Source organism: Malaclemys terrapin, chromosome 9 (genome assembly GCF_027887155.1).
Source record: "Malaclemys terrapin pileata isolate rMalTer1 chromosome 9, rMalTer1.hap1, whole genome shotgun sequence".
Classification (NCBI taxonomy): Eukaryota; Metazoa; Chordata; order Testudines; family Emydidae; genus Malaclemys; species Malaclemys terrapin.
Genome location: NC_071513.1, coordinates 18,717,299 through 18,743,593, shown reverse-complemented (window position 1 = coordinate 18,743,593; position 26,295 = coordinate 18,717,299). Strand labels below are relative to the sequence as shown.

Below are 26,295 nucleotides of genomic sequence, written 5' to 3'. Positions count from 1 at the left end.
ATGATCAACAACGCAAAAACTGGCATGCTCTTCTTCTCCTTGGATTAGCTTGCGTATTTATAGTTGGGTTTCTGTTTTTAAAAGTAGTGGGCCATGCCCTGCTCTAGTTATGGATGGGATCAAGGGGGCCGGGGTGAAGAGAGGATAGAAATTGGCCAGTGTATAAACAGCAGAATGAGAACTAGATCCGGATCTTACATTGGGGAAACACCACTGATTTCAGGAGTTACTTCCTGATTTACACAGGGGTAAATGAGATTATGACTGGGTCCTAAATCCCGAATGAAGGTCCATCAGCGCGCACTAACCTTTCCTGTAACTCACTAGTCATTTTACATTCTCAAGGCAATTACAAGCTAATAGCAAGACCTATTGCATGTGATTATTAAGATTTCTCTTTATTCATTCCATAGGCATGTCAGCCAGGCTGCATACTGTACAAAGAGCCATCTCAGACATAACATTTTAAAAGGCTTTTTGTGAAGGTTTGAGTGCTTGGCACAGTTAAACTGATTTTTTTTATATTAAATGTCATTGCCTTGACACCCAGCCCAAAATGGAGGAGGACTTGTCAATGTGCCAGCACAGCTGGGAGCTATTATGGGACAAACCGTCTCCCCTACCTCTCAAACCACACAAACAGCCCAGCAACTGTGTTCTCCCCCCTGCCTCCTTTTTGATGTTGTTGCTTCTTAACCAGTGGGTAAGCTATAGCCGAGGGTGAACTTTCCCATCTGCACTCAATAGCAGGAAGGAGGAATCACCACAGCTGCCACCACACCTCAGTGCCCATTGAAGTAGGCCCAGTGTGAAGAGGGGCTTGGAGGAGAGCATGATGCAGATCTGTGCTGAGCATTGTCTCTGACTCCTCCTGCCTTATGTAAAATGAACTGCCTGGGGCAGGTACTGCACACACCCTGCAGAACTCATGGACCCAGGGTAGGCCACAGATCCCAGCTGTCTTATGAGCAGATAAAGATTTTAGACCTTTAAGGCTGGGATTTCCAAAGGATGCTTAGGGAGTTACACGCCCAAACCCTACTGGAATTCAGTGAGAGTTGAGCACCTGGCTTCTTCTGAAAATCCCAGCTTCAGTCACTGCACTTGCTTTTTCTTTTTTCCTCTCCCTGAATGACTCCCCCTTATCCATTTCCACCCACCCTATCACCTCTCTTCAGCCCCAAGACTGCCAGCTCTGAAGCACTTCCTCACAGATCAGGTCCTGCCCAGCCCCAGGTCTCTAGCCTCTCAGAATGCTTTCCAGTGTAGTTTCAATGGCACTGCTGTGAACGTTGTAGTGAATTCATTAATCTTAGGCTTGGCAGAATTAAATTTTTGATCATTTTGATGGATAATATCAACATCTCTTCGTAAGCCTTTTTATCAATTATCTATTTAAATGTTTGCAGATGTGGGATATGGGGGTGTCAGAATGGGGGGCATCAGACAATAATTTTTTAATGATAGGAGATGATGAGATTCAAAAAGTTAACACTTTATAACCTTAAAACATAAATTGTCACTATCACATGTCAGAATAGACACACTAAATATCCTGAAATCAAACGCTAATAAGTTTTCAAGCAGTGTTTTTCTTACTTTGTCTATCTGTAAACTTTGCTTTTCATCGATGGAAACATTTTTCTGTCAGTTAGCGCATGTATGTCGAAATTGATGTTTACCAACATCCACTGATAAAAATCTAATCCTTCCAAGTCTAACTAAGCTTTTTGTCCCCAACTAAAGCCAAGGTCATAATGTTACTTTATGGCTGCTGGTAATGTTTAGACCAGGGGTCAGCAACCTCTGGCACGCAGCTCGCCAGGGTAAGCACCCTGGCAGGCCGGGCCGGGCCCGTTTGTTTACCTGCTGTGTCTGCAGGTTCAGCCGATCGCGGTTCCCACTGGCCGCGGTTCACCACTCCAGGCCAATGGGGGCTGCGGGAAGCGGCACGGGCCGAGGGATGTGCTGGCTGCGGCTTCCCGCTGCCCCCATTAGCCTGGGATGGCGAACCGCGGCCAGTGGGATCCGCGATCGGCCGAACCTACAGATGCAGCAGGTAAACAAGCTGGCCCGCCTGCCAGTGTGCTTACCCTGGCGAGCCGCATGTTAGAGGTTACCGACCCCTGGTTTAGACCGAGACACATTTTTACAGATAAAAGGAGCCATTTACTTAAGCTAAGCTCCTCTAAAGTCCATTACTTCTAATAGTGTGAACCACCCGAACCACTGCCAGAGGATAACAGATTGTCTCCTCTACCTGCCCATTCGCAATTAATTACACATTTTGCAGACAACCTTCTAGACTGGAATTAGTCTCCCAATGGTGTCTAATTCTCTATTGTGATTTTCGCCACAAGTAATATCAGTCCTTCATTGTCTTTGAAGAATTCCATTACAGAGAGATGTACAAACCATTTGATGACCCAGAGTCAAACTACTAAATCGTTGACCTTTTACCAGTCATATCTTGGGTTTTGAAAAATCTGGGATTTCTCAAGAAATGTTTTCCTCAGGGGAAAAAAAAAACCCAATCCACATACAAAATCCAACTCCCCTACTACTCAAACCCTTTCCCAGCAGCTTGTGAAGTCCCAGCCTACAGTTTGTGGATCCCAAGCAGAAGAAAACCTATATATACCAGCTAAAATTATAGTTTGTGTTGTGTGTCAGGTACAGTAATGAGCTCTACCATGTTGACCTGCTCAGTATTCTGTGAACTTGCTTACTAGCCAGTTCATTTATTATCTTCACCGTTTCACAGCTCGCCAGCTTTCAGAAAGGGCCATACCAATTAAAGTAGGACAAAGGGGTTCAGTGAGCCACTTTCTTTCTCACAGTATCAGTGACATTAAATTACAGATATATCACTCAGAGTTATAAGAATAGGAAATGGCACAAGCAGAATCCAATTACCTGAATAAAAGTCTTGTATGAAAATAAGGACATCATCATTTTCAGTGGACTCTCAAGCAGCTATAACCTCTTGCCTCCTTTTCAGACTCCATGCAGACTCTATAAAGTTGGCAATTATAATTCTACACATAATGCAGACATGTGTAACTGAAGAACAACTGGGAGAACTGAGTTTTCTAAGGCAGAATTCTCTGAACATATAAGCAAAATACCCAAATATTTTCTTCCTGTATTATTTACAGCAATGAGGTTACAAATTGACTGAGAAGAACAATAAAGGGACAAACAGAGCATCATATATAGAAGAGGGTTTCCTGCCATTATTTTGGCCCCGATTCTGATCTCACCTGCAGCAGTTTTATACCAGTGTATTTCCACTGATTTCAGTGGATTTGCACCTAAATAACAGGTATGGGACCAGAAGAGGACCCTGGGAGCCCTAGAAACGGCATTATCAAAAGCCTGATGATCATGATAGTTGCAGTATAGATATCTGACTCTCTTAAAGGAGATCTGGATTAGATGGAGCAATGGTTTCCTACACTATCAATTCCTCCTGATACACTGCAAAAACAATGTAAAAAAGGAAACAGCATATCACTACAAAAGTTTTTTTCTCCTGCTGATAATAGCCCACCTTAACTGATTACACTGATTAACTGAAAACACCCATTTTTCATGTCCTCTGTGTATATATATCTTCCTACTGTAATTTCCACTGCATGCATCCGACGAAGTGAGTTTTAGCCCACGAAAGCTTATGCTCAAATAAATGTGTTAGCCTCTAAGGTGCCACAAGTACTCCTCGTTCTTTTTGCTGATACAGACTAACACAGCTACCCCTCTGAAACATAGGAGTTATTTCAGGTTTCAGGGTAGCAGCCGTGTTAGTCTGTATCCTCAAAAAGCACAGGAGTACTTGTGGCACCTTAGAGACTAACAAATTTATGCTTATGCTCTAATAAATTTGTTAGTCTCTAAGGTGCCACAAGTACTCCTGTTCTTTTTATAGGAGTTATTTGTTTGCCTAATCTAAACCAAGATACTATGGTCGTGGGTGCTATTCCAATGTCTGTGATTAATAATAAATAAAATATACATCACATCATTTGCTTTTGCTTATTGTTTAGCTTCAACTATTCTAAACATGCTAAATATTTTAGGAGGTAAAAATGTGTCAAGCAGGCTCTTAAAAAAACAAGGAAGCAGTGCTGATCAGCTCTTCAGCCCAGTGTTTACTTCGGGTCAGAGTGGTCAGTTCCCTCTAATCATATCCACATGCTTGGCATTTTGACACCACCTCTTTGGGTCTCTACATAAGCCTATATGAGACACTTGACAAACGTCTATGTAACAATCCCCTCAATAGTTTAATATGGCTATTTTTGGCAAGGAGAACAAATAAGATTAATTTCCTGTTTGGACATGTCAAATATGGGTGTGCTTAATTTCTTTCAACGATATATTTTTTTGGCTTCCTAAAGAGACAACAACAAAAATATTTGGATGATTTTGTTCCTGAGAACAAATCCACCCCATGTTAATTATGCCAATGACAACAGTTCAACAGGAAAAACAAACTAGAAAATATTACTGACCGTGTTACTTAGAAGTCCAGCAAAAGATAATCTAGAGATTTATCCTTGTTGGGTTTGGAATGTTTACCACCATTGCAAAGAAAAGGCCAGCTCTTTAGGTGGTCTAAATCGTAGCAAGAAGCTGAAGTTCCTGCCCTCAGTTCCTGTGCTAAAGCTCCTGTACGTTCCGGCTAAACATTATGAATCTGTAAATCGTGAAGGTAAGTAATCTGGAGTGCATAGCTGACACCAGCAATACCAGATTTTCCATGTACTTTCTCTTGTAACTTACATTATTCAAAGTTTCTTGTAAAATTTTTAATACATGAAGTCTGCTTGTAAGAATTACTGACAGAAGAATAATAAAGCACTGAATAACGATCAATTGCCTGTATCTCCCAATGCTCAACAGTTCTCCCACAAAATGCTGTTAAATGAATAAAATAGTATTGGGATAAAAAAAACCAACCCAAGCCCAATATCCTTTTTTAAAAAGAATCCATCCCTCCATCTCCCACACTCGTCCCTGCTACTACCTCTGCCCCTGTCGTGCCACCATTTCAACTCTTACTGCCATCCCTCTCTGCCCCCCACTTCACTTGCTGTCTCTAGAATGCAGTTCAGCTGGTACTGAAGTGTGAATTTCAGGTTACAAGCACACCAAACTTCCAAGGTGCTGCTAGCTGTGTTATCTCTGGGAATGTGGGACTGGAGTTGCATAGACCCCAATTACTGAGCACCGCATGTCCATACAGTATGATTTCAGAAGCGCTACCTTCCTGAGGAGCGCGAGATGAGTGGACGGTAATGCTAACAAAGCCAGCACTCTCAAAAAGCTGTGTTCTTTCAGCCCCCTGTGCTTGTTGAATACTTGCAGCTTCACGCTCAGAGCCATAGGGCTAAATCCTCAAAGGCTTTTAGGTGCCCATTAATTTCATTGGCAGTTAGGTGTCTAAATAACTTGGGAAAACCTTTGGGGGAGGCAAATTAAAGCCACCTTAACTTCCCAGAGTCGCCCATGTAAAGGTGAATCAATGAAAGGTGTGAAGTTAATGCACGTAATGTAAAGCACATCGAACCCTCACGTGGATGCTCTCATTCAGGACTAAAATGGCCTTAGTGTACGGTCGCTTAATCCTCCATGCTACAGCAAACTAAGCCATTTTAGTCCTAAATCAGATCGTCCACATGGGGGTCTGATGTGCATTAACATCACTCCTTTCATTGATTCACCTTAACTTTCCTGAATGTCCCTGTGTAGACCAGCCCTTAGTCCTGTCAGTTCCATTTCTAACTCCCCACTGGGCTCTTAAATACTTTTGACCCCAGGCGTACCAGTCACTTCTCTTTTGTTCTGTAAGGAGCTCTGTGAAGACCCACACCTGTTTGTGAATGGAATCAGCGCCCATGACTTGCACCAAGGGAAGCTGGGGAACTGCTGGTTTGTGGCGGCTTGCTCCTGCTTGGCTCTTCGGGAGAATCTCTGGCAAAAGGTATGCGACCCAATATGCTTAGTGCTTGACATAAAGCCTGTCCCCAAAGGAGAGCCGAGGTGTCCTGCAGTGGGGTGGGACAACTGTCAGTGCAAAACCTGCTCGTTTTCCTTCCTGTCAGTGATAATGTAGCATAACCAGTGATCCACACCTCCTCTCCCTTCCCTTCAGGAAGAATATACAGCTGGGGAGTAGCAGGCATTTGAGGTCCAAATTTTCATTAGCTGCTCATTTTTATATGCCGTCCCTCTCACCAGTTGCTGCTCCCATGACTTGTTATTATGTGTCTTGCCTGGGGGACAAGAAAGCAACTCTCTACTGAGCGGATTCCCCCATATCCTCACTGGTATCAGGCAGAGGATGTAGCAGAACCAGGGGGCACCTGCACTGTGATGCTTCTATCAGTCACTGCAAATATCACCCCAGTGCCATGTAGCCTCCCCCAGGGTAGGTTTTCATTCTCCGCATGGATTGCACAAAATGGGACTTTAGGTACTTTGGGACCAAATTCACTACTGGTGTAGGAGGGTGCAATTCTACTGATTTCAGCTTAAGATCTTCAGAGGCTGACTGGGCTGCCAGAGCAGTGTTTTTTGTGGTGTCTGCCAAGGAACCAGCTCAAGCCACCCCCTGATTAGGTCTCACTCGTGTTTGGTGAACTGTGCTTCTCTTCATTTCTCAGGTGATTCCAAGCTTTAAGGAACAAGAATGGGATTCAAAGAGACCCCAGAAATATGCTGGGATTTTTCACTTCCAGTTCTGGTATTTTGGACAGTGGACTGATGTTGTCATAGATGATAGATTGCCAACAATTAATGGGGAGCTGATCTACTGCCATTCCAACGTGGAGAATGAATTCTGGAGCGCACTACTGGAGAAAGCTTATGCAAAGTATGAATTAGCTCAATGTCCTTTAAGTGATTTCAGCTACACATAAAAATTCACCCTATCATTTCAGATGCTACTGATTTCCTCTCTCACCCCTATCATATTTCCCCATGTTACTTCCCAATTGGTGCTGCTCTTGGAGCATATGTAGCTTTGAGACTGCCTCCAGGACCCTTCGTTAATCCACTACCAGGAGCAGAGCTGGTCAAAATCAGACTTTTCATTATTGTGAAACATTTCAAACTTTTTAAAAAATCATCCCAATTCTGGACAAAAAGCCAACATTTCAATTTTTTTTTTTTTTTGCAAAACAAAATTCTGGAAAAAGCATCATTTCAGGTCAGTCAAAACATTTCATATTAATAAATTCAAAGTGTTTCCTTTTGATTGATCTTTTTGCATTTTTTTTTACATTTCGAAATGAAAAGTTGCTTTGAAACGAAGAATCAAAACTTTTTATTCTGAAAATATGAAAATTGGACGTGGCAACATTAAAAAAAATCCACATTTTTTTTGTTGAAATTGATACAATTTGGGGAAAAAATCAAAACAGCATTTTCACACAGAAAACCATTGTGACAAAAAAATTCTGACCAGCTGTAGCCAGGAGGTGCTCCTAAGGCAGTGATCCCCTTCCCATGCTGCTTACAAAAAGCATGTTTCCTCTTCATTACCTCTAATTCTAGCAATTCACAGAGCAGGAATCTTAGGGACGCTCTCAAGTCTATTGCATAGCAGTGTAACAAAGCTTTCTTCCCAGTTCCCTGCTGTTCAGACACACTTGTGATCCTTTTTCTGGGTGGTCTCAAATATTACACAGAAATAATCCCATTTGTCTTTGTTTTAACAGCCATAAGGTGAGTCAATTTGTTCCATCTTACCTCTAGGCTGGCTGAGTCTTATGAAGCCCTGGATGGAGGCACTGCTGCAGATGCAATTGTCGATTTCACTGGAGCAGTGGCAGAATCCATTGACCTGGTAAAGGGCAAATATTGTGAGAATATTTCTGAGCAAATGAAGTTGTTTGAAGACTTGCTGAAAGTACATAAAAGAGGCGGGTTAATCAGCTGTTCCATTGCGGTATGTGTGCAGACTTTGATATACAATGATTTATTCTGATGAGTTTTCTTGCCTGGAAAAACGATTTTAGCATAAATATATTCAGTATATCCTTAATTTGGATTTTGAGAAGGCTGTTTGTAGAAAGCTAATGACTTGGCAATGCTGTCAGCCAAGAACAATTCCCTAAGCCACCAGCTATAAATCAGGAAACCACAGTCACGTGCCCCGCCATTGACCTTAACATGGATGTGAAGTTCTCTCCTTTCTGAATGAAGAGAGGTACCCAAAGTGTAACTTGAGCAGAGATGAACAAATTTAGAATATCCTGACTTCCAACTGAGGCAGGTGGTACCATGTCCCCTTAAGACATTTAACTTCTTGCTGAAACCTGTTTACAAAATCACTTTTCCAAGCACTGAGCTACCAATTCTTCTTCCTGCCGGTAGTGACGGGGCCATGTGTAGTACCGGAGCTGAGTGAAGTGGTGAGCTCATCCAGGCATTCAGAGCAGGAACATGGGCTTCTTGTTTTTCACTAAAGCTTCTGGTCAAATAAAAATACTGTGAATACTTGCTGGCTAAGACTGTCCTATGCATATTTACAAAGCACCCAAAATGGGCTAGATGCTTTACAAGACAGCAAAGAGACATGCTCCCTGCCCCAAGGAGCTACCAGCAGGGTTGTGAAAAGTGCTGGTCACTGGCCTATCTCTGATCCCCCAGAACCCATGCTAAAGCTCCCACTGACTTCAATGGAAGCAGGGTTAGGCCAATGCTGAAAGCCATTGAAAATCCCACCTTAAATGAAGATGACATCACAAGTGAAGGGAAAACAAACTGGTCCCCATGCATTTTAGGATTTTCTGTGAATTTATTTTTAAATTATTTAGAAACTGTGTTTAGTTATTTTCTGGACAGGAGCCCTGGGGATAAAAGGGAGAGGGGATAATTCCATAAGATCAAACGGGGCAGCATTAAGGTTCTATAAAGCTCCTAGCTGCACTGCCCTCTCCTTTCAATTCTGGAGACCTATAAATGTCAAGGCTAACCACTATGGGCTTAGTCAAGTCACTTAACCTCTCAACTTCATTTCCCTCTTTGTAAAATGAAAATTATACCACTTACCTCCCCCATAGAAGTCCTGTGGTGATTAACTGGTTAGAACTTATAGTCTGCAATATGAGATCCCAACTACCTGCTTCGTTTGGAAATTGTTCCATGAAAATATGAATGTATAAACATTGGCACTTGAGTGCCGATCCCAGAACAATCAGCTCTGCTCCATTTCTGCAGCAGAAAGTTGGTGGTAACCGAAAGATTCTCCCATGATTGCAAAGCAAGTCAACTAAATGTGGAGGTCCCCCAAAGAATCATCGCTCTAACTACGACTGGGCATCCACTGCTTCAATGCACTGCCTCCCTTCACCAAGAGGGGAGAGCATGGTGCCTGGGAGATGGCTCCCTGATTGGACTACCAGCCTACAGAATGGAGCATGGGAGCATGCGGCTCCCAAACTACAATTCCCATGAGACACTGCAGCTGCACTTCAGAATCCAAATATTTGGGGAGTTGTTTTTTCGACAGAAACTCAAAATTAAAAAAAAATTCTGACAAGCTCTATCACTAACTTCCCCCAAAGCCTGGGGCTGGCATCCTGCTTGGTAATGTGATGGTAGTGGAGAGAAATACCAGAGAGGTGATTGAAATTATCACTAAAAAATGCTGAGGCTGTTTATTTAATAACAAGAGCTTGGGGAAAAGGTAAAAGTTTAGCTGGTTGGAATAAAATTAAGCACTTGCTAGTGCTTTCCATTCTCCCCTGGAATTATATTTCTGCCCTTTGAATTAATCAAATAAAACACAAATGCTTCTCAACATTGTTATGCAGGCACTATATTTATTGATTTATCATGGTGTAGCATTTTACTTCTTGGCTCTGTTAAGTGTGTTATACACACCACAGTGCTTGCTAACTGCAGAATATTTAATACTTAAGTGGCTTACATCCCAATTTAGAAATGACCCAACATGCTCCTTTGTTTATAGAACATCCCAGGGCTTGTACATTTGGCAGTTCAAACAGAAGGCAGTTTAAATTTCTTATTTAAAAGGGGAAAAAAACTTAAACAGAAAGTGAAAAAGCCAGGTGCCATCCTGCTGAAAAGAAGAGTGCAGTCGCTAATGAGATTCTTCTGGTTCTACAATTTAACAAGCAGGAATGGTTATAGACTCCTTTGCTGTCATGGAAACTTGTGCTCTTATTTGTGAAGAGTACAAATGAAAGAAAGTGTTAGATTGGAGGCAGGGGAGAGAAAGCCCTGGGAAACGTCACTGGCTCTCAATATAACATATGAACTGATTCTTTGTGAACTGTTGTCGCTGAAATACACTGTGGTCTTGGCATTAGTCCTGCAATTTCAAGCTCATCAGTCAGACCTGATCTGATAGTTAGAGGTGGTGAGAAGTTGCTCTGTTGCTTCTTTTTTTTACTAATTTATATACCAAGCTGCTCAAATCTTCCAGCTGATTTGAAATGGGTAAGAATGTCTGGCATGGTCACACATCACTATCAGCGCTGTAGTCCATCCCACTTCTCCACCAGAACAAAGGCTTGTATCGTCGCTGAGATTTGATTTTGGTCATTCTGTTCCATGCAGAGAACTGAGAAATGCAATGAGCCAATCCCTAACAACTCATTCCTGCCGCTGCTATGGGAGTGTTAGTTGTGTAGAGAGTATGTAAGGCCTGCAGGACCGGGCCCAACGTGAAAGAAAAACAATATAAGGGCCTGATCCAAAACCCATTTATTAAACAGGAGTCTCTTTTCCATGGGCTTCAATGAGCTTTGAATTAGCCCCATCTGCATAAAACAGATAGAAATCCAAGTGTAGGAGAAACATTTGTCAAACATTCTTAGATCAGTAGTTGATCAGGCCAGGCAGTTCACCAGGGTAACACACTACCAACCTGTCACATCTGGAGACCTGAGTTCAAATCTGATTTAAGGTCCCCAGAGGAAACTAATCTGATAGTATCAGCATACACAAGAGAGGCACAGACTGTCACCCTGCAGTAGTCAGCACACAGGGAACAGCATAATCACTAGAACTGGGATCAATGGGTGAGAGCCAGGGTCAGAGTCAGACCAGGGTCAGAGTCGAGGTAGTTACTAGGCAAGAGTCAGGGTCCGGCTGGGTCAGAGACTGGAGATCAATAAGTAAGCTGAGGTCTGGCATCACGGCAAGCCAGAAACCTACCTGGTTGCCCAGACAGCTTCCTGGGCCACCCTCCAGGGTTAAATAGTGAGCATAGGGCCAATCAGAAGGCCACAGGGTGCTGTCTCTCTGGATTCTTTGGGCAGTACATGCTGCGGTGCCTAATCTCCACAGTACTCTCTGGATTTCACTTTGTATGGCCTCCTGGTAGTGATGTGAGAACAGCAGTTGCCGCAACCTCCCCAGGATTCTAGTCCCCTGGATCCTTAGGCTGCCTGATACTGAACTAGAAGGATGTTGGCTTTGATCCATTATGGCAATTCCTCTGTTATTATATTTCTACAAGGGAACCCATAGTTGTATGTAAAAAAATAAACCTCTTGACTGTGTATGCACTAGGTGCCCTGATTGATTTTGAAGTTCATATTAGTTCCTTGTGGGATTTTTTTTGTGTGCTGCAGACTTCATCCCCCAATGACACCGAGGTGGAGACAAAGATGGGTCTGATCATAGGCCATGCCTACTCGGTGACGGCAATTCAGAAGGTGCGCCTCGGAGAGAGGCTCCTGTTCTCTTTTAAGTCAGAAAAGCTCTTCATGATCAGAATGAGGAATCCGTGGGGAAAGAAGGAGTGGAACGGTGCATGGAGTGACCGGTACGTGCTGCGGGCTTCTGTGTCACAATAATTCAGCTGTCATTTGTGGCTGCTGGAAGTTAGATGTGTGATTAAATGCTAAGAAAAAACAATGTTGTTTGCAGTGTTTGTCCCAGGATACAAGAGACAAGGTAAGTCATTTTCGAGCTTCCTTCCCCAGACCCGACGAAGAGCTCTGTGGAGCTTGGAAGCTTGTCCCTTCCACCAACAGAAGCTGGTCCAATAAAAGATACAACCTCACCCAACTTGTGTCTCTATGAAATGCAATGTCATTCCACCAGGCAAGAGCCTCATTGATGGTGGAAGTGTTCTGACATCTCTTCCCAAGCGTAGCAGCCTACGAACAAATGGGATACCACATCCTGCTGCAATGAGGGAGATGTGGCTTACTTTACATTCTGGACTGCAGCATGCCTCTTGCAGCATTCTGTGGTTAAGGCCTAAGGTTGATGAGTCAAGGACAGGAGGTCCATTCTCAACTGCATCACAGACCCCCTGGATGATCCTGGCAAGCCACTGAGCCTTTCTGTGGCTCACTTTCCCATCTGAAAAATGCTCCTTCTTAGGCTATCTTGAGGCACTGATGAAATGTGCCATCAAAGTGCAAATTGTATTATTTCTGAAATGTCTTTGTAATTTATCATCACATGGGTCATGGGTTCTGCAGAGACCCTTCCAGCGAGTTAAGGAGGAGCGGAGTGACTGGTTCTGCTGGGTTTGTTCCATGGCCCGAGGCCTTAAACATTACCAGAAATAAATAATACATTACATTTCAGTTGGCCATTTCTAGGGCATTTAATCAATGCTTTTAACACTTAATAATATGATGCTCCTTAATGACAGTGTACCAACTTCCCTGTCTTTCCTCTTTTATCTGACAAAGAGGCTGTTACTTTCAGTCGGTGCTTTATCCCAGTTTAAACAAAGTGCTGAGCTGGCCAGATACAAAGAGAAACAAGTTGTCTTGATTTATACTAGAGACAGAGGGCCAGATTCTGAAATGCGCTCTCAGCCCTTTCTCTGGCAAAACTCTCATTAACTTTGGTAGAGTTTGGCATGAACAAGATCTGTGGAGCTGGCCCATTGAAAAATCCACACCCCTGAGCGACGTAGTTATACTGACCTTAACGCCCTATGTAGACAGCGCTATGTCAGAGGGAGAGCGTCTCCCGCTGTTACCTCTCGCAGAGGTGGAGTTAAGCCGACAGGAGAGCTCTGTACTGTTGGCTTAGAGTGTCTTCACCAGATGTGCTACAGCAGCACCACTGCATTGGTGCACCTGTGCTGATGTCAATTTGTAGTGCAGACTTGCCCTTAAGGTTTGTCCACATGAACAATTAGACTGCGGCAAAATGGGACGTGAATCTACCCCACGCCAGCCTGCGCGGTCTAGCTGTTCGTGCACCCTGCTGATGCACATTAACAGTTTGACAATCTGCTTTGATCTAGGCCTGGTTTGAAGAGGACTGGGTGTTAACAGTTTGTTAGAGCACTTTCATCTAGCCCTCTTCGAAAGAGGACTAAATCAAAGTGCACTAGCAGACTGTTAATGTACATCAGCAGAGTGTACACAAACAGTTAGATGGCGGCCGGCTAATGTGGGGTTGATCACACCCCAGCTTGCCACAAACTAAATGTTCATCTAGCCACCCCTTAGATAATGCCTTTCCGTCCAAGTGAAGAGCATGATAAACAGCTCAGGAGGAAATTCAGGCTGTGTTTCCAGAGCAACTCATGTACGTTTTGAGAAATAAAATCATTCTCATGTGGAAATTTCATCCAAATCTGAGCTTCCAAGCCAATGGCTCAGCTATACTGAGGAGAAGCTGTCAAGCGAAGTAAATCAAGTGCTGCTTTAACTGTGTTTAGCGTTTTGTCTTTAACCATGTATCGGTGCTGACTTAAAAAATACCTCTGTGTGAGACAACAAAACTTCCCTATATATGATCCACCTCGTCAGTGCTCAGAAAGTATTTTAATGTGAGGGGACAATAAATGGACTTCTTTGTTTCCAAGTGAGAAGATTTAATTTCACGTATTAAACCACTTTTTACTTCCAGGTCTGAAGAATGGAAGAAAGTGAGCGACTCAGAGCGTAAGAGCTTGGGACTCACTGTTCAAAATGATGGCGAGTTCTGGTGAGTAAAAATGTCTCTGTTGCTTGGGGAACCTCTACTGGAGCTGGCTAAGTTCAACAGTTATTATTAGTCCCGGTGTTGTACCTCCCTCAAGAATAATTTCTCTGAATGCATGAGAATCTGTGATTGTTCTGCAGCTACTGACATTAGATATTAGCTACTGGTGTTTCTTCAGATTCTCAGGGACTGGGGATGGAAAATGTGTGAAAGAAACAATGGAACAAAATACCTAGGCCTGAATGAGTACTTCCATTTCAAGCACCTCAAAGCCATGATCCTTCAGTATTTAGGAAAATATACTTCTTCCTAAGTTGATTTGTGCATGGCACACTATCAAATGTCAGGCACTCTCTAAAACTGTATCTGCCTGGTACAGTATTTACCTAATGGATTTTCAATTCACCCATCACTGTAGTAGTGAGGTACCTGTAAATAAGGACGTAATTAACTAATTTTGATCCTAGTCCTTGTTTCCCAGGCTTGGGGCGCTGTATTCCAGAGAGAATCTCTGGAACCCTGATGAGTCAGCTGGGAGGGGTCACTATCGAAAGACATTCTCCTGTCCCAAGGCTCAGTGTGTCACTGCATACTCTTAGCTTTGTCAGAACTGGGAAGGGGTTAAATGCAGAGTTTGGTTCTAGGTCTTTTCTATGTCAGGAGAGACCCCAGTCCATGATTACTAGACTGATCCTACTGGATATTAATCTTCCGGACCATCTGCAACTATGTCAGGTGACCCAACTACAGCAATGTTTCCTGGTTAAAACACTCTTATAGATGAGACTTAAATGGGTTTTAACTGTGTCACACGCCATAGCACAGTTTAGGGACAGTGTTAAACTGTATTTAAATCCTGAGTACACTCCAGGAGGGACCCACATTGTAACCATGTATGGAGACCAACAGCCTATAACAAGGTCACCTGAAATGGTTGCGTCTGTGTTGTAGATAGAACCTTTATAGCAAGTGCAGGGATGGCATTCGCCCTATGCCAGACATACAGTGCCAATTCCAGCCCTGTGGTTATAACCGTGTTCTTAGGATCAAATGAGTTACGGTCAAAGATGAGTGATGCCTCAACTTGAGTTTTAGAAGGTGCCATACGGGCTCTTGCCACAGGTGGGCATGATGATCCTTTTTATGCAGCGCTTGAGGCTTTTTTTACAAATCATGCCTTGCTTGTGTCCCTGTCCCAGGATGACATTTGATGACTGGTGTCAGAACTTCACCGATGTTGACGTCTGTCGAATTGTGAACACTTCGTACTTCAGCATCCACAAAACCTGGGAGAAAAAAATGGTGCACGGGGCGTGGACCAAGCATTCGGAACCACTGAAAAACCGCTCCGGAGGATGTTTCGATTACAGAGCCACCTTCTTACAGAATCCCCAGGTTGGAGTTCAGTTACACTGAATCGAGAAGACAATACTTGGGTGTCAGTGGTCACTCTTGAACAGGAAGCCTGTGCATTTCCATGTAAAGACCACCTGGGAGCATGTTGTTTCATAGATTCCAAGACCAGAAGGGACTGTGATCACCTACTCTGTCCTTCCCTAGAACGCAGGCCATGAACTTCCCCCAAAATAATTCCTAGAGCAGAACTTTTAGACAAACATCTTAGCCAGCTTTAAACATTGTTAGAGATTGTCACAGTTAAAGACTCATATATGTTTCAGTGACGTCTGTAATAGCTTGCAGAGTATATCGATATTTATTTAAGACTAATTTTTAGCTATATTGAGCCTGGCCCACACGGTCAAGGCAGGAGGAAGTGTCCCTCCTGGACGATGATGAAGGGAGGTGAGTGGTCTATTGCCCTGAATCCATATCCATTCTCCCAACCAGGGCCGGCTCCAGGCACCAGCTTCTCAAGCAGGTGCTTGGGGCGGCCGCTCCGGAGAGGGGCAGCAGGTGCAGGTATTCGGCGGCAATTCGGCGGACGGTCCCTCATTCCCGCTCGGAGTGAAAGACTTCCTGCCGAATTGCCGCCGCAGATAGCGATCATGGCTTTTTTAGATCGTGATCGCGGCTTTTTTTGTTTTGGTTTGGTTTGGTTTTGGTTTTGGCTGCTTGGGGTGGCCAAAACCCTGGAGCTGGCCCTGCTCCCAACACCTGAAGGAACATTGGTCAAATTTTATGTTGGCACCAATCCATTTTATTAATAGTATTAACCCTGTAAAGACTTTGGCTGAGTGTGATTAAGGGGTATCCCTTTTCACTGATTAGGTTCCTTAAGGATATATAAAACCCCATAATATGCAAATGAGTTGGAAATTTCCCCAGAGTTGTCTCTCCCATCGCTACTCACAAGGCTCTCTTTTTCTTGTTCTAGCTGGTTGCTCTCAAGCTATCAAAGTTAGCTGGTTCCTCGCTCTCCCCCGTGTCCTACATTGCCAGCACAGTGCATGAGGAGTCAAATGCAAAACTTCCATTATTGTCAGTGGGAGCTGGGCACTCAGTGCTCCATGTATTACTTTGAAAATTGACCTCTCTATTGTTGTTTTTTTGCAGCGCTCCCCATACTTTCAATTACAGAGGCTGTTTTTGTGCCTCCTTGTCTACATTTAGATGGGTGGTTTCTGTCAGCATTCCTTCTATTTTCTTAGCAGGGCATCAGACAGCTGCAATCTTCATTGCTCAGACTAGGAATCATCTGTAACTCCCCACTTGTCCTTGCCCTTAGGCGCCTAGCAGGGAAGAATGGCTTCTCTTCTATCTCTTCCACAAACAGTCTCCCTTGAAAAGGAGCAGCGCTCATGTGAATTTATACAGTTCATACGGGAGGCAGTTCCTCTTTCTGATCTTGGACATTTTCTTAGTGTTTGTTTAGGTCTACTTTTTAAGTGTTCAAAGAAGAAAGAAGAGTAAAAGAAGAGTTCCTGATGTAAGAAGAAAGTTATAGATCAGATGCAGTGAAAAGAGTTCCTTTTATTAAATCCTGTCTCTAGACTGATACACTCAAAGATTGGTAATAGCATTCCTGTGAAATCTTTACCTTTACTTAAGGACAAATTAAATTACCTGGTTCCTATGCCATATATTACAACAGTCTAGAGACCATTTCTGTCCCTCACCCGCCTGAGGGAACAGTCTAAATCCCTTGACGGCCTCCTCTGAAGCAAATATTTTCACAGAGGGATTATGAGATATCCACTTCCCTTGCAAAATAATAGAATTTAAGCATTTTGATAGTCTACTATCAGCACATGCCCAGGGCTAATTTCTCTTATTGTTACTTTATTGGCTACTAGGAGAACAAAATTGGAGCCAGAACAGTGGTTCTCACTATTTATTGCTCCTCAGGTAGAGATTCTTGAGCCCCCTCAGTCTTGACTAAAAACAGTTAAATCAGAAAGAATAATAGGCCGAGAGCCTGGGAGGACAGCTTTCCTTTTGCCTCCTCTGCAAGAGATTGACATTTCCTCAAAGTTAAAATGATACTGCCCTAAAGCATGAGGGTAAAGAGGAGAAAGAAGGGAAGATGCCTCGTTCTACAGGGCAGCGTGACTCAGAGGAATCTGAAATCACCAGAAGGTAGATTAGATGATAACAGTACAGACAATCCCAGTGTCCATCCTTGAGGAGAACTAGTGAGGAAAACTTTTCAGCAGCATCGAATGGGAGAAAACTAAACATATTACAGATTACATTACCCACAATACTGGTCACAGTGTTCCAGCATTCTCTTTAAATCATGAAGCAAGATCAGTGTGCTGCACAGTTGGGCCACATTGCAATTTGATACTGTTTTTCATTTGCTTCATAATCTGGGAGGGGATCCAATCTTCCTAATCTTGACATAAATAACACCATTTCTTTCCCTTAACGATTTCCTACAACTTAGATTTGCCCCTTAGTGGCAAGAATGAGGAACGAACAGGGAATGTAAAGGTGTCTGTGAAGGGGGAAAGAATTTGGTGTTTGGCCCCGTTTGCTTCTTTGTGGTGTAAAAAACACTCTTTGGGTCTTCTTTTATAGATTAGAAATTCTGGTCTTGTACCCTCTTTTCTCTGAAAGACTCTGAATCACTGGTGAACTAGTAGGATAGTGATACCATAATTAAAAAACAAGTGAAGCATGATTCATTGAGAAGAGGAAGTGCTATTTATACAGGCTGTACAAATATTTTGATTTTTGTTTGGTCTTGTTGAAACCTATTCAACTAAAATCCCTTAAACACAGTTGGGATAAAATATCTCTTAGTTAAAAATGCAAACCACCCTCTCAATCAATTTCTCTGAGTCTTCCAAATATTTCCAGCAAAACCAGGAAAGACCAAAACGGACATTTCTGATGTAACTGGGGATCTGGGGGTGTGGAACAAAGAACCCTTTTCATGCTTTCGTTATACATCAGATACAACCCATTTGTCATTTTCATGTCACTGATAAGGAAAATATCTGGAGTAAACAGGCCCTACTTGGAGATCCATGTAGAAAAAAAGCAAATGCACAGTCCGGAGTTTGTTGTTTAACTTTATCTCCTTACCCCTTTATATTTTTTATGATTTTTTTTTTTTACTATTGTTTTCGGAGGACATCTGCTGTCATGCCACTTCAATAGCTACTTGGAGACATTCTCTTTTAGCATGCACTGAATGAATCACTGCCTTTAATATCTCTGATACTATTAGTTTCAAAATCCCTACAATTGTAACTAATTTCCAGATACAACTTGTCGGGAATTGATCCTGGATGCAGAACCATCATTCCAGGGACAAACCCATTTCTGGGTACCTTTGCAGTATGCTCTTGTGTACAGTATCCCAGAGATGATGTCCTTAACAGCTGGTTCTCTGTTCTGTGTCTCCCCCTTGCTAGTATGTCTTTGATGTCAAGAAGGCTGAGGACAAAGTGCTGATTTCACTACAGCAAGAGGATCAGCGCATTTACAAGAAAGATGGGAAAGGGGACAACTTCCCTATTGGCTTTGAAATCTTCAAGGTAGGCCACCATCTTCATTTGGGTTCAGAACTGATCTGACTTCAGGAAGCCTGCACCTGACTGCAGCTTCATCTCAGCAATGGGTGTTTGGCAGGTAAATGTATAGTTCACACAGGATGGGTTCTAACTGCCCCTGAGATCTCTCAACATGATTCTTGCACAGTTACTGCAAATACATAAACAGATACCATGGCCGTCACTGGGACCCTTCAGTTTCAAAGCTCAAACCCCTGCCTCTTGAGCTAAAAGAGTAGCAGGATATGGCAAGCCACATGCAGCAGACATGATTGTGTCCACTCAACCTCCTCCTGACAGCCTCTACTATTGCACTTATAATGGTTGTATAAAACAGTTCACACAACACTAGAGTTGATGGGGGAAAGGGGAAATTGCAGAACATTTTGAAGTATCTTTCATTCCTCAGATTTTGAAATGAAATAATTTTTTTAGTTTGTTACAAAAAATTATCTAGAATGTTCATGTTTGAAATGTGAATGGGTTTTTTGGGTGGGGCTGGGGGTGGCTGGTTTTCTCATTTCCCCCCTTGTTTTTCATTTTACCAATCAATGCAACAGAATGAACAGTGTCCAAACCTTTTGTCTCTTTCCCCCCTGTTTCCTATGGCCACATTGAAAAGTTACAAAAGCGGAGGACATTTTCAAAAGTTGCAAAGTAGCAAGAAGAAAAATGGGGGAAATAAAAAGCAAACTCTGGACATCATTCATTCTCACTTTCAGGCCACAAGGGACCAGCGTGATCATCTAGTCTGACATTGCAGGCCACAGAACCTCACCCACCCACTCCTCCTATAGATCCCTTACCTCTGCCGGAGTTACTGAGAATCAACCATTTACACTAGTTCAGTCCTGAAAGTGACCATGAAAATCCCCCTCAGTGACCTGAGAGGAAATTCCTTCCATACCCCAAATGTGGGGATCAGTAAGACTCTGAGCATGTGGGCAAGACCCAGCAGCCAGATACCTGGGACAGAATTCTCTGTAGTAACTCAGCGCACTCCCCATCTAATGTCCCATCACTGGCCGCTGGAGACATTTGCTACTAACAGTCAGTTTGGCTACATGCCATTGTAGGCAGTCACATCATACCACTTCCTCCATAAACTTATCAAGCTCAGTCTAAAAGCCAGTTAGCTTTTTTGCCCCCACTGCTCCCCTTGGAAGGCTGTTGCAGTCAGGGGCAAAACAGAAAAAGAAAAAAAAAAAAAAAAAAAAAAGGTGGGGAGAGAGAAAAGGGGAGAGAAACAGGAAAAATGAAAACATTGAAAAACATCAATTTTTCATTTCCGATTTTGTCAAAAAATGAAAAATTTCCAAAGAAATTCAATATTATTTAGAAAAAAGGGCAGTTTTTCATTTTAAAAGAACATTAAAAAATTCCAACCACCTGTACGTAACACTAATATCTTCTTTTAAATGTTGTGTGACATTAGGTTACTATGAAGTTTGCAAGAAGCTTTCATTAGAGATTGCAATGGTTATGTAGGGCTGGCTAGGGAACCCAGCGTTTGATTTTCCTGCTCACAAGACAGCACATCATTGTGTATGCATTCTGGAAACCAGAACCAAACAATGCAGCAAGAAAGACTGTGAGGGAGAAATAAACATGCCAGATCTTGTTCTGCTGTGTAACTGTAGGTGGAGCTTAACAGAGACTATCGGATACACAAGCTGCAAATACAAGAGCGAGTGGCAACCTCCATTTATGTCAATACACGCACTGTGTTCCTGAGGAAGCTCCTTGCACGGGGTCGCTATGTTCTTATCCCAACAACACACTATCCTGGCATTGTCACTGCATTTATCCTGAGGCTCTTTACAGATGTGCCATCAAAACTCAGGTACTTGCTACTTTACAACAGTATAAAGGTTATTCCCACTGACTCCAGTTCCCCTTTCACCGACGTGGTTAACCCTCCAAAGACCACTGGGTCACGGAATGCGACTAGGTCACAAACCAGGCAGTTGGACGTGCCAATGGACGTGCAGAATAGGATACTGAGTTGAGGTCCCTGTCAGAAGTCAGCCTTCAAAACCAATCTTAAGATATATACGTTTCAGAAAGCTCATAGAATTGGGACTGCATGGTGAGCAGCTGCAGTGCAAACTTCCCCCACAATGTCCTGATCTGGAGGGGATCACCTGTAGGGATGATAAGATAATTGTCTCTCCATAGCCCATTCAATCTTTGACCTCTCTACTGTGACATTTTCAACATGAGTGCCTGTTTGTGCTGTTGGGGGAGACGTTATTTTGATCACCACACTCACATCACAGGCCACTGCACAGATGACAATAACATCTTATAAATTGCTATGTTGGTGTGGATTTTAACCTGGGCAGCTACTGATGGAAAGCCCCCTGACACCATTACCACTCTCTTCAGCCATGCAATCTCCCAAACACATGCTTCCCTAATGTCAGCTAAACAGTGAACCTTTTCGTTTATTGGGTCTTATTCTTCTCTCTTTCACATGAGTGTAAAACTGTCAGGGGACTAGCCTGCAGCAGAACCAGTCTCCTGGCAACCTAATGAGTGCAGCTGGCCCTGATAGACGCTGTTTGATTGACTGAACCACCTGACTGGTTGAAGGAGTCAGCTGGCTTCTACTTCAGCTCAGTAGCAATAGCATTCTAGTGGCTGCTCAATGCATCCCTAGCCGGCAGCTGTGCTTGGTCCAGGTCTTGCCTCTGCTTCTCTCTAGTCTGGCTCCATAACCAGCCTTTAACTGTTCCTTCTCCAGCTTCTTTCTGACTCCCAGCTCAGACCCTTGGTTCTGCCTTCTGACTGCAACTCCGGTTAACCCTTCCATTTAGGCTTTGATTTCAGACTCTCTGATCTTCCACTACATATTCTGACTGCAACTCTGGTTAACCCTTTGGCTTAGGCTGGGACCCTTGGCTTTGCTCCTCAACCTGCACCACCTAGGTTTAGCTCTGATAGGCTAGATTCTTGCTCCAACCACTACACCAGACCACCCATGAGTGGGTCACTGACAAAATTTGGAGTAACACAGTTGAAACCAATGGACAGATACAAGGTAAAACTGGTGCGAAAGGAGATTAGGCCCATTATGTTTTTGCGTTGATATTAATATACGTGACTTTTAGTATTTTTTTTCCCATGTGTAGTTGTCATATGAAAGATTATGCCATTTTTATTTACTTAAATATAGGACATTCCTGTAACAGAAATCATTGATAATAAACAGGTGAAGAACTACAAGTCTGATGTTCCAGAAGGTCAAAATTCCACTAAAGTTCACCATTTTGTTGTTTGACCTTCATCGCCGAAGATTTATAATCTATTTGAATTGATCTATTCATCTTGATCTTTCAGGGAGCTGAAGCTAGATAAGCCTAAATGGACATGCTGGAGCATTCTGTGTGGTTATCCTCACATAGTCACCGAAATTAAAATTCACTCCGCAGAAGGTCTACAGAGGCAAGACAGATCAGGTGGTAAGTGCAAAAGAAGACTCTGCAGGAGTGGGAATTGCTTGCTATTTCCTCTGAGGCCAGGCTCATTTGAGATGCAAATTGTTCACTTCATTAGAATAATTTATGACTTTTAAGCCTTGGCTGTTTGTGTCTGGAGAGGCAGGGAGTATCATTTATGGAACACTGCGATATCAGAGCAGGCTTTTGAAAGGAGAGCTGGGGTTAAGGAGGCATCAAAAAGCGACTAGAGCTATGAGTTAAATATGCTGGCCCAGATGGTGAATAATGGGCAGTCACTTTTGATGAGAATGTAGTGGGGATTATTCAGACATTCACAGCAATCATTTCCTCTTTGGGTGTTACTTATTGTCAAAATTGAAAATTGCCAGTGAGTCAGCTGGATGGAACTCCCTGTAATGAGGTCCATTATGCTATATACATCTAACCACATTTCATCCAAGGACTTAAAAGTACTTTACACTTCGTAGATTCATAGAGTTGAAGGCCAGGAGGGACCATTAGATCATTTAGTTTGACCTCCTGTTCATAGGCCATTTCACCCATTTACCCCTGCAGTGAGTTCAGTAACTTGTGTTTGACTAAAGCATAACTTGTATTTGGCTAAAGTATATCTTCCAGAAGAGCATCCAGTCTTGATTTGAAGAGAGGGAGAATCCACCATTTCCTTGATAGCTTGTTCCTGTGATTACTCACCCTCACTTATTTGCAATCTGAATTTGTCTGGCTTCAGTTTCCAACGATTGGTTCTTGTTATGCCTTTCCCTGCTAGATTAGAGCCCTTTAGTACCCGGTATTTTCTCCCCATGGAGGTAATTACACACAGTAATCAAGTCACCTCTCAATCTCTTTTTGATAAACTAAACAGATTGAGTCTCTCATTGTAAGGCACTTTCTCCAGCCCTCAAATCATTTTTGCAGTTCTTTTCTGCACCGTCGATTTTTTTTAATATCCATGTGCACACCAGAACTCTGTACAGTATTCCAGTATCTGTCTTGCCAATTTAACTTAATCACTGTGAGGTAATTACTGTTCTATTACAACTGTTTGGGGCTTGATAAATCGAGCAGAGAGGTTAAGTGACTTATGACTTGTACAGCACCAGTTATGTGTCAGTGTTTATCAAAGAGAAAAGCTGTCTTGAAACGGAGAGGCCAGAACCTCTTTCTGGTGCCAGCCACTGACAGCTAATTAAGACTTGCCTCATCACTGTCCTTTGCTCTCTGTCTTTTACATCCTCCCTCTGTCTGCCACAGTTACATTATGACCAAAGGGATAGACGTGGGCAGAGACAACTGGCAGAGAGTAGTTGGTTAAGAGAAAGCAAGAGAGGGAACAAAGACAGTCTGGGTGAACCTGGAACAAGAAACAAGTAAGACTGCCGAAACAACGGCTTCCCTGATGTGTTTGCTACAGAGAGAGCTTCAGATTTGGTTGGCTTGAAATCTGGATCTGAGTTGCTGTAACTCCTTATAATGAAGAATTAATTATAGTGAGACCTGTGGATGAACTTCTTAAGAAACAGTTGCTAAGAATCTCTAAACTGTTGGATAGAATGTTGCTCCCGTTCCCGAATAGCAACCAATATCAGTATTCCTCTGAGTGGCTGACTGCAGTCTTCGTTGTACAGGTCATTTTTGCTAACTGCAGTTGTCTTTTCAGGGGATGGGAAGGAGGGGATGGAGGAAATTGCTTCAGTTCATTTTTCTTGGCAGTTTTCTTTCAGGGCTGCAATCCTGTTTTATGTGATTAGACTTTAGATGTGCAAGTACTGTGGCTCCACGTTCTTGGAGAGACCAGATGGATGGACGAGAACAAAGGGAGAAAGACCAGCAGGGGTTTCAAGAGAGGCCGGGCATTCTTGCTCTTCCCCTCAAAAATGACACTTCATTTTTTAGACGTTTTTTCTTGACCCTTTAAAATTCCACAAGCATTTTCCTACCACATTCCCTGTAGGAAAACAGTCAGGGGAGAGAATTGGGTTCTATCACTTCACAATCCCTAGCTCTCTTGCAGTGCTGACAAGATCACTAAAACAAACTTCCACTGCTGCCAAAAAGCTGGCTTTAGCTCAGGAAGTGAAATGGGATTTGTCAAGCTGTGATAGTGTCTATAATTTACAACGGGGACTTGCAACCAGTGATTAATAGAAATGCCTAAAAGATGGTTTCAAATACCTTCAGAGCCAGATTCTGCCATCCTTACATCCAGCAGTAGCTGTGACACTGTCCATAGCTGATGCCCCGGCCTAGTATTGCTGAGGTGCTTTGAGGAGATGTGCTAAGACGCTTGTTTGATACAGTATTACACTGGGACCAACTCCCATTCACCTCAAAGCACCGGGAAAGGACTGTGTGGGTCTCAGTGAGAGCTTTCCCACTGGAGGCGTGCAGTGTGGGCAGGGTTTTTGCCGCCCCAAGTGCTGGGGTGGGGGGGGGAGAGTGCAATTGGCAGCACTTTGGTGGCAATTCGGCAGCAGGTCCTTCCCTCCGAGAGGGACCGAGGGACCCACTGCCAAATTGCTGCCGAAGACCCAGACATGCCGCCCCTTTCCATTGGCCGCCTCAAGCACCTGCTTGCTGCGCTGCTGCCTGGAGCCAGCCTTGCATGTGGGATTCCAAGTCCCTTGCGCAAGTATCAAAATACCAGCCTTACTCAATGGCCCCTGAGTGCTCCTAGGTCAAAACCCACTTAAAAGCAATGACCCACTCCAGCTCCTGTCTAATCAAAACAGCAGAGCATGGAAGGAGTCTGGCAGCAAACCCAGTCAGGACTGACGAGTGAGGGTTTTCCCTCATGTTAGGTACATTCAGTATGTTTGCTCGGAAGGAAAATAAGTGGAACATGAAGCGGTGCTCAGAGAAAGCCTGTTGTGCCCAAAGCACTAGACACATTGTCTAAGGTTAATTCAGTCTTACATAGCGATTACCTTCCTGGTGGCAAGCTCATTGAGACCTTGCCTTATAAGATGAGCCTCTTGATTGCTTTTACCCCATCACATTTTGTGTGTGTAAATGTTTTCTGATTCTGGATGTGAGCTCCTCATTCCTTCCACATCCTTCCACTCTGCTTTGCAGAGTTCCTACTTCTAAACCTAACTTCCTCCTTCCTTTCCCTTAGCTTCCATCGTCCATCAGCTACGCTGTCTGTTGTGGGACTAAAAACACCAACTGCCAGGATCAGTTCTGTATAAGGCATCTCTCCCATCCCTTGTGGTAGAGAAGAGACAGGACTTGGTGGTAATTAATATAATTGGGATTTTTTTTTTTTTGAGCCTTCTGGACACAGACAGGATCCTGTAGTTCTTTCCAGCTCACTGAATTGCTAACTCGGTCTCTGCTGTAATGTTATCACATTGGATATCTGTAAATTGTGACCTGGGATTAGCAGTCAAGTAAGGGACTGGTTACCACACAATAGTATCCTATACAGAAGGGTCTGAACTGGAATGTCTGATTTGAACAGCCTTGAATCTGGTGGAAGTTTAGCTTTGGATACACAATTCACCACCTAAAGCCTATCTGTAATATCTGAGAGAGCCATACTGTGGACGTATTTCTGACCAAACTACTCAAAAATTGGAGCCGAAGGGACCTCTGTCCATGGCAAACACACACTGCAGCCTGGCTCTTGTTCTGGTTATTGTGACAATGTTGCTTCCTGCCACCGGAACATTGTTTGGTTTGTTTGTTTGTTTTTAAAATACTTGCTCTGAAGGCTCCACTTGCTGCTACTGTAGATCTGTCCTGGCCAATTAATTGATTGTTTGCTGTTGACAAGGTTAAGCGATGAGTCTGGCTGCTCAGATGTCAGAGACACATTAGCATATTTTCCGCTTCTCTTGGAAGTATCCAGATATGAGTGAATTCATTCTGAGATTTAGCCAATTACCATTAAGCCAATTATGGCGGCAGACTTGCAAGGGGATGAA

The 26,295-nt window shown here is 43.2% G+C and overlaps 1 protein-coding gene across 2 annotated transcripts in view; it reads left to right on the top strand.

Moving 5' to 3' along the window:
* CAPN6 (calpain 6) overlaps positions 1-26,295 on the top strand; it is a 77,513-nt gene that overhangs the window by 41,787 nt on the left and 9,431 nt on the right. For both annotated transcript variants that reach the window (XM_054039977.1, XM_054039979.1), the window contains exons 3-11: positions 5,855-5,986; positions 6,669-6,877; positions 7,762-7,954; positions 11,613-11,806; positions 13,867-13,944; positions 15,141-15,336; positions 18,765-18,887; positions 20,543-20,745; positions 22,245-22,366. In XM_054039977.1, coding sequence (XP_053895952.1) covers positions 5,855-5,986; positions 6,669-6,877; positions 7,762-7,954; positions 11,613-11,806; positions 13,867-13,944; positions 15,141-15,336; positions 18,765-18,887; positions 20,543-20,745; positions 22,245-22,366 — 1,450 coding nt within the window. The remainder of the gene's footprint in view (positions 1-5,854; positions 5,987-6,668; positions 6,878-7,761; positions 7,955-11,612; positions 11,807-13,866; positions 13,945-15,140; positions 15,337-18,764; positions 18,888-20,542; positions 20,746-22,244; positions 22,367-26,295) is intronic.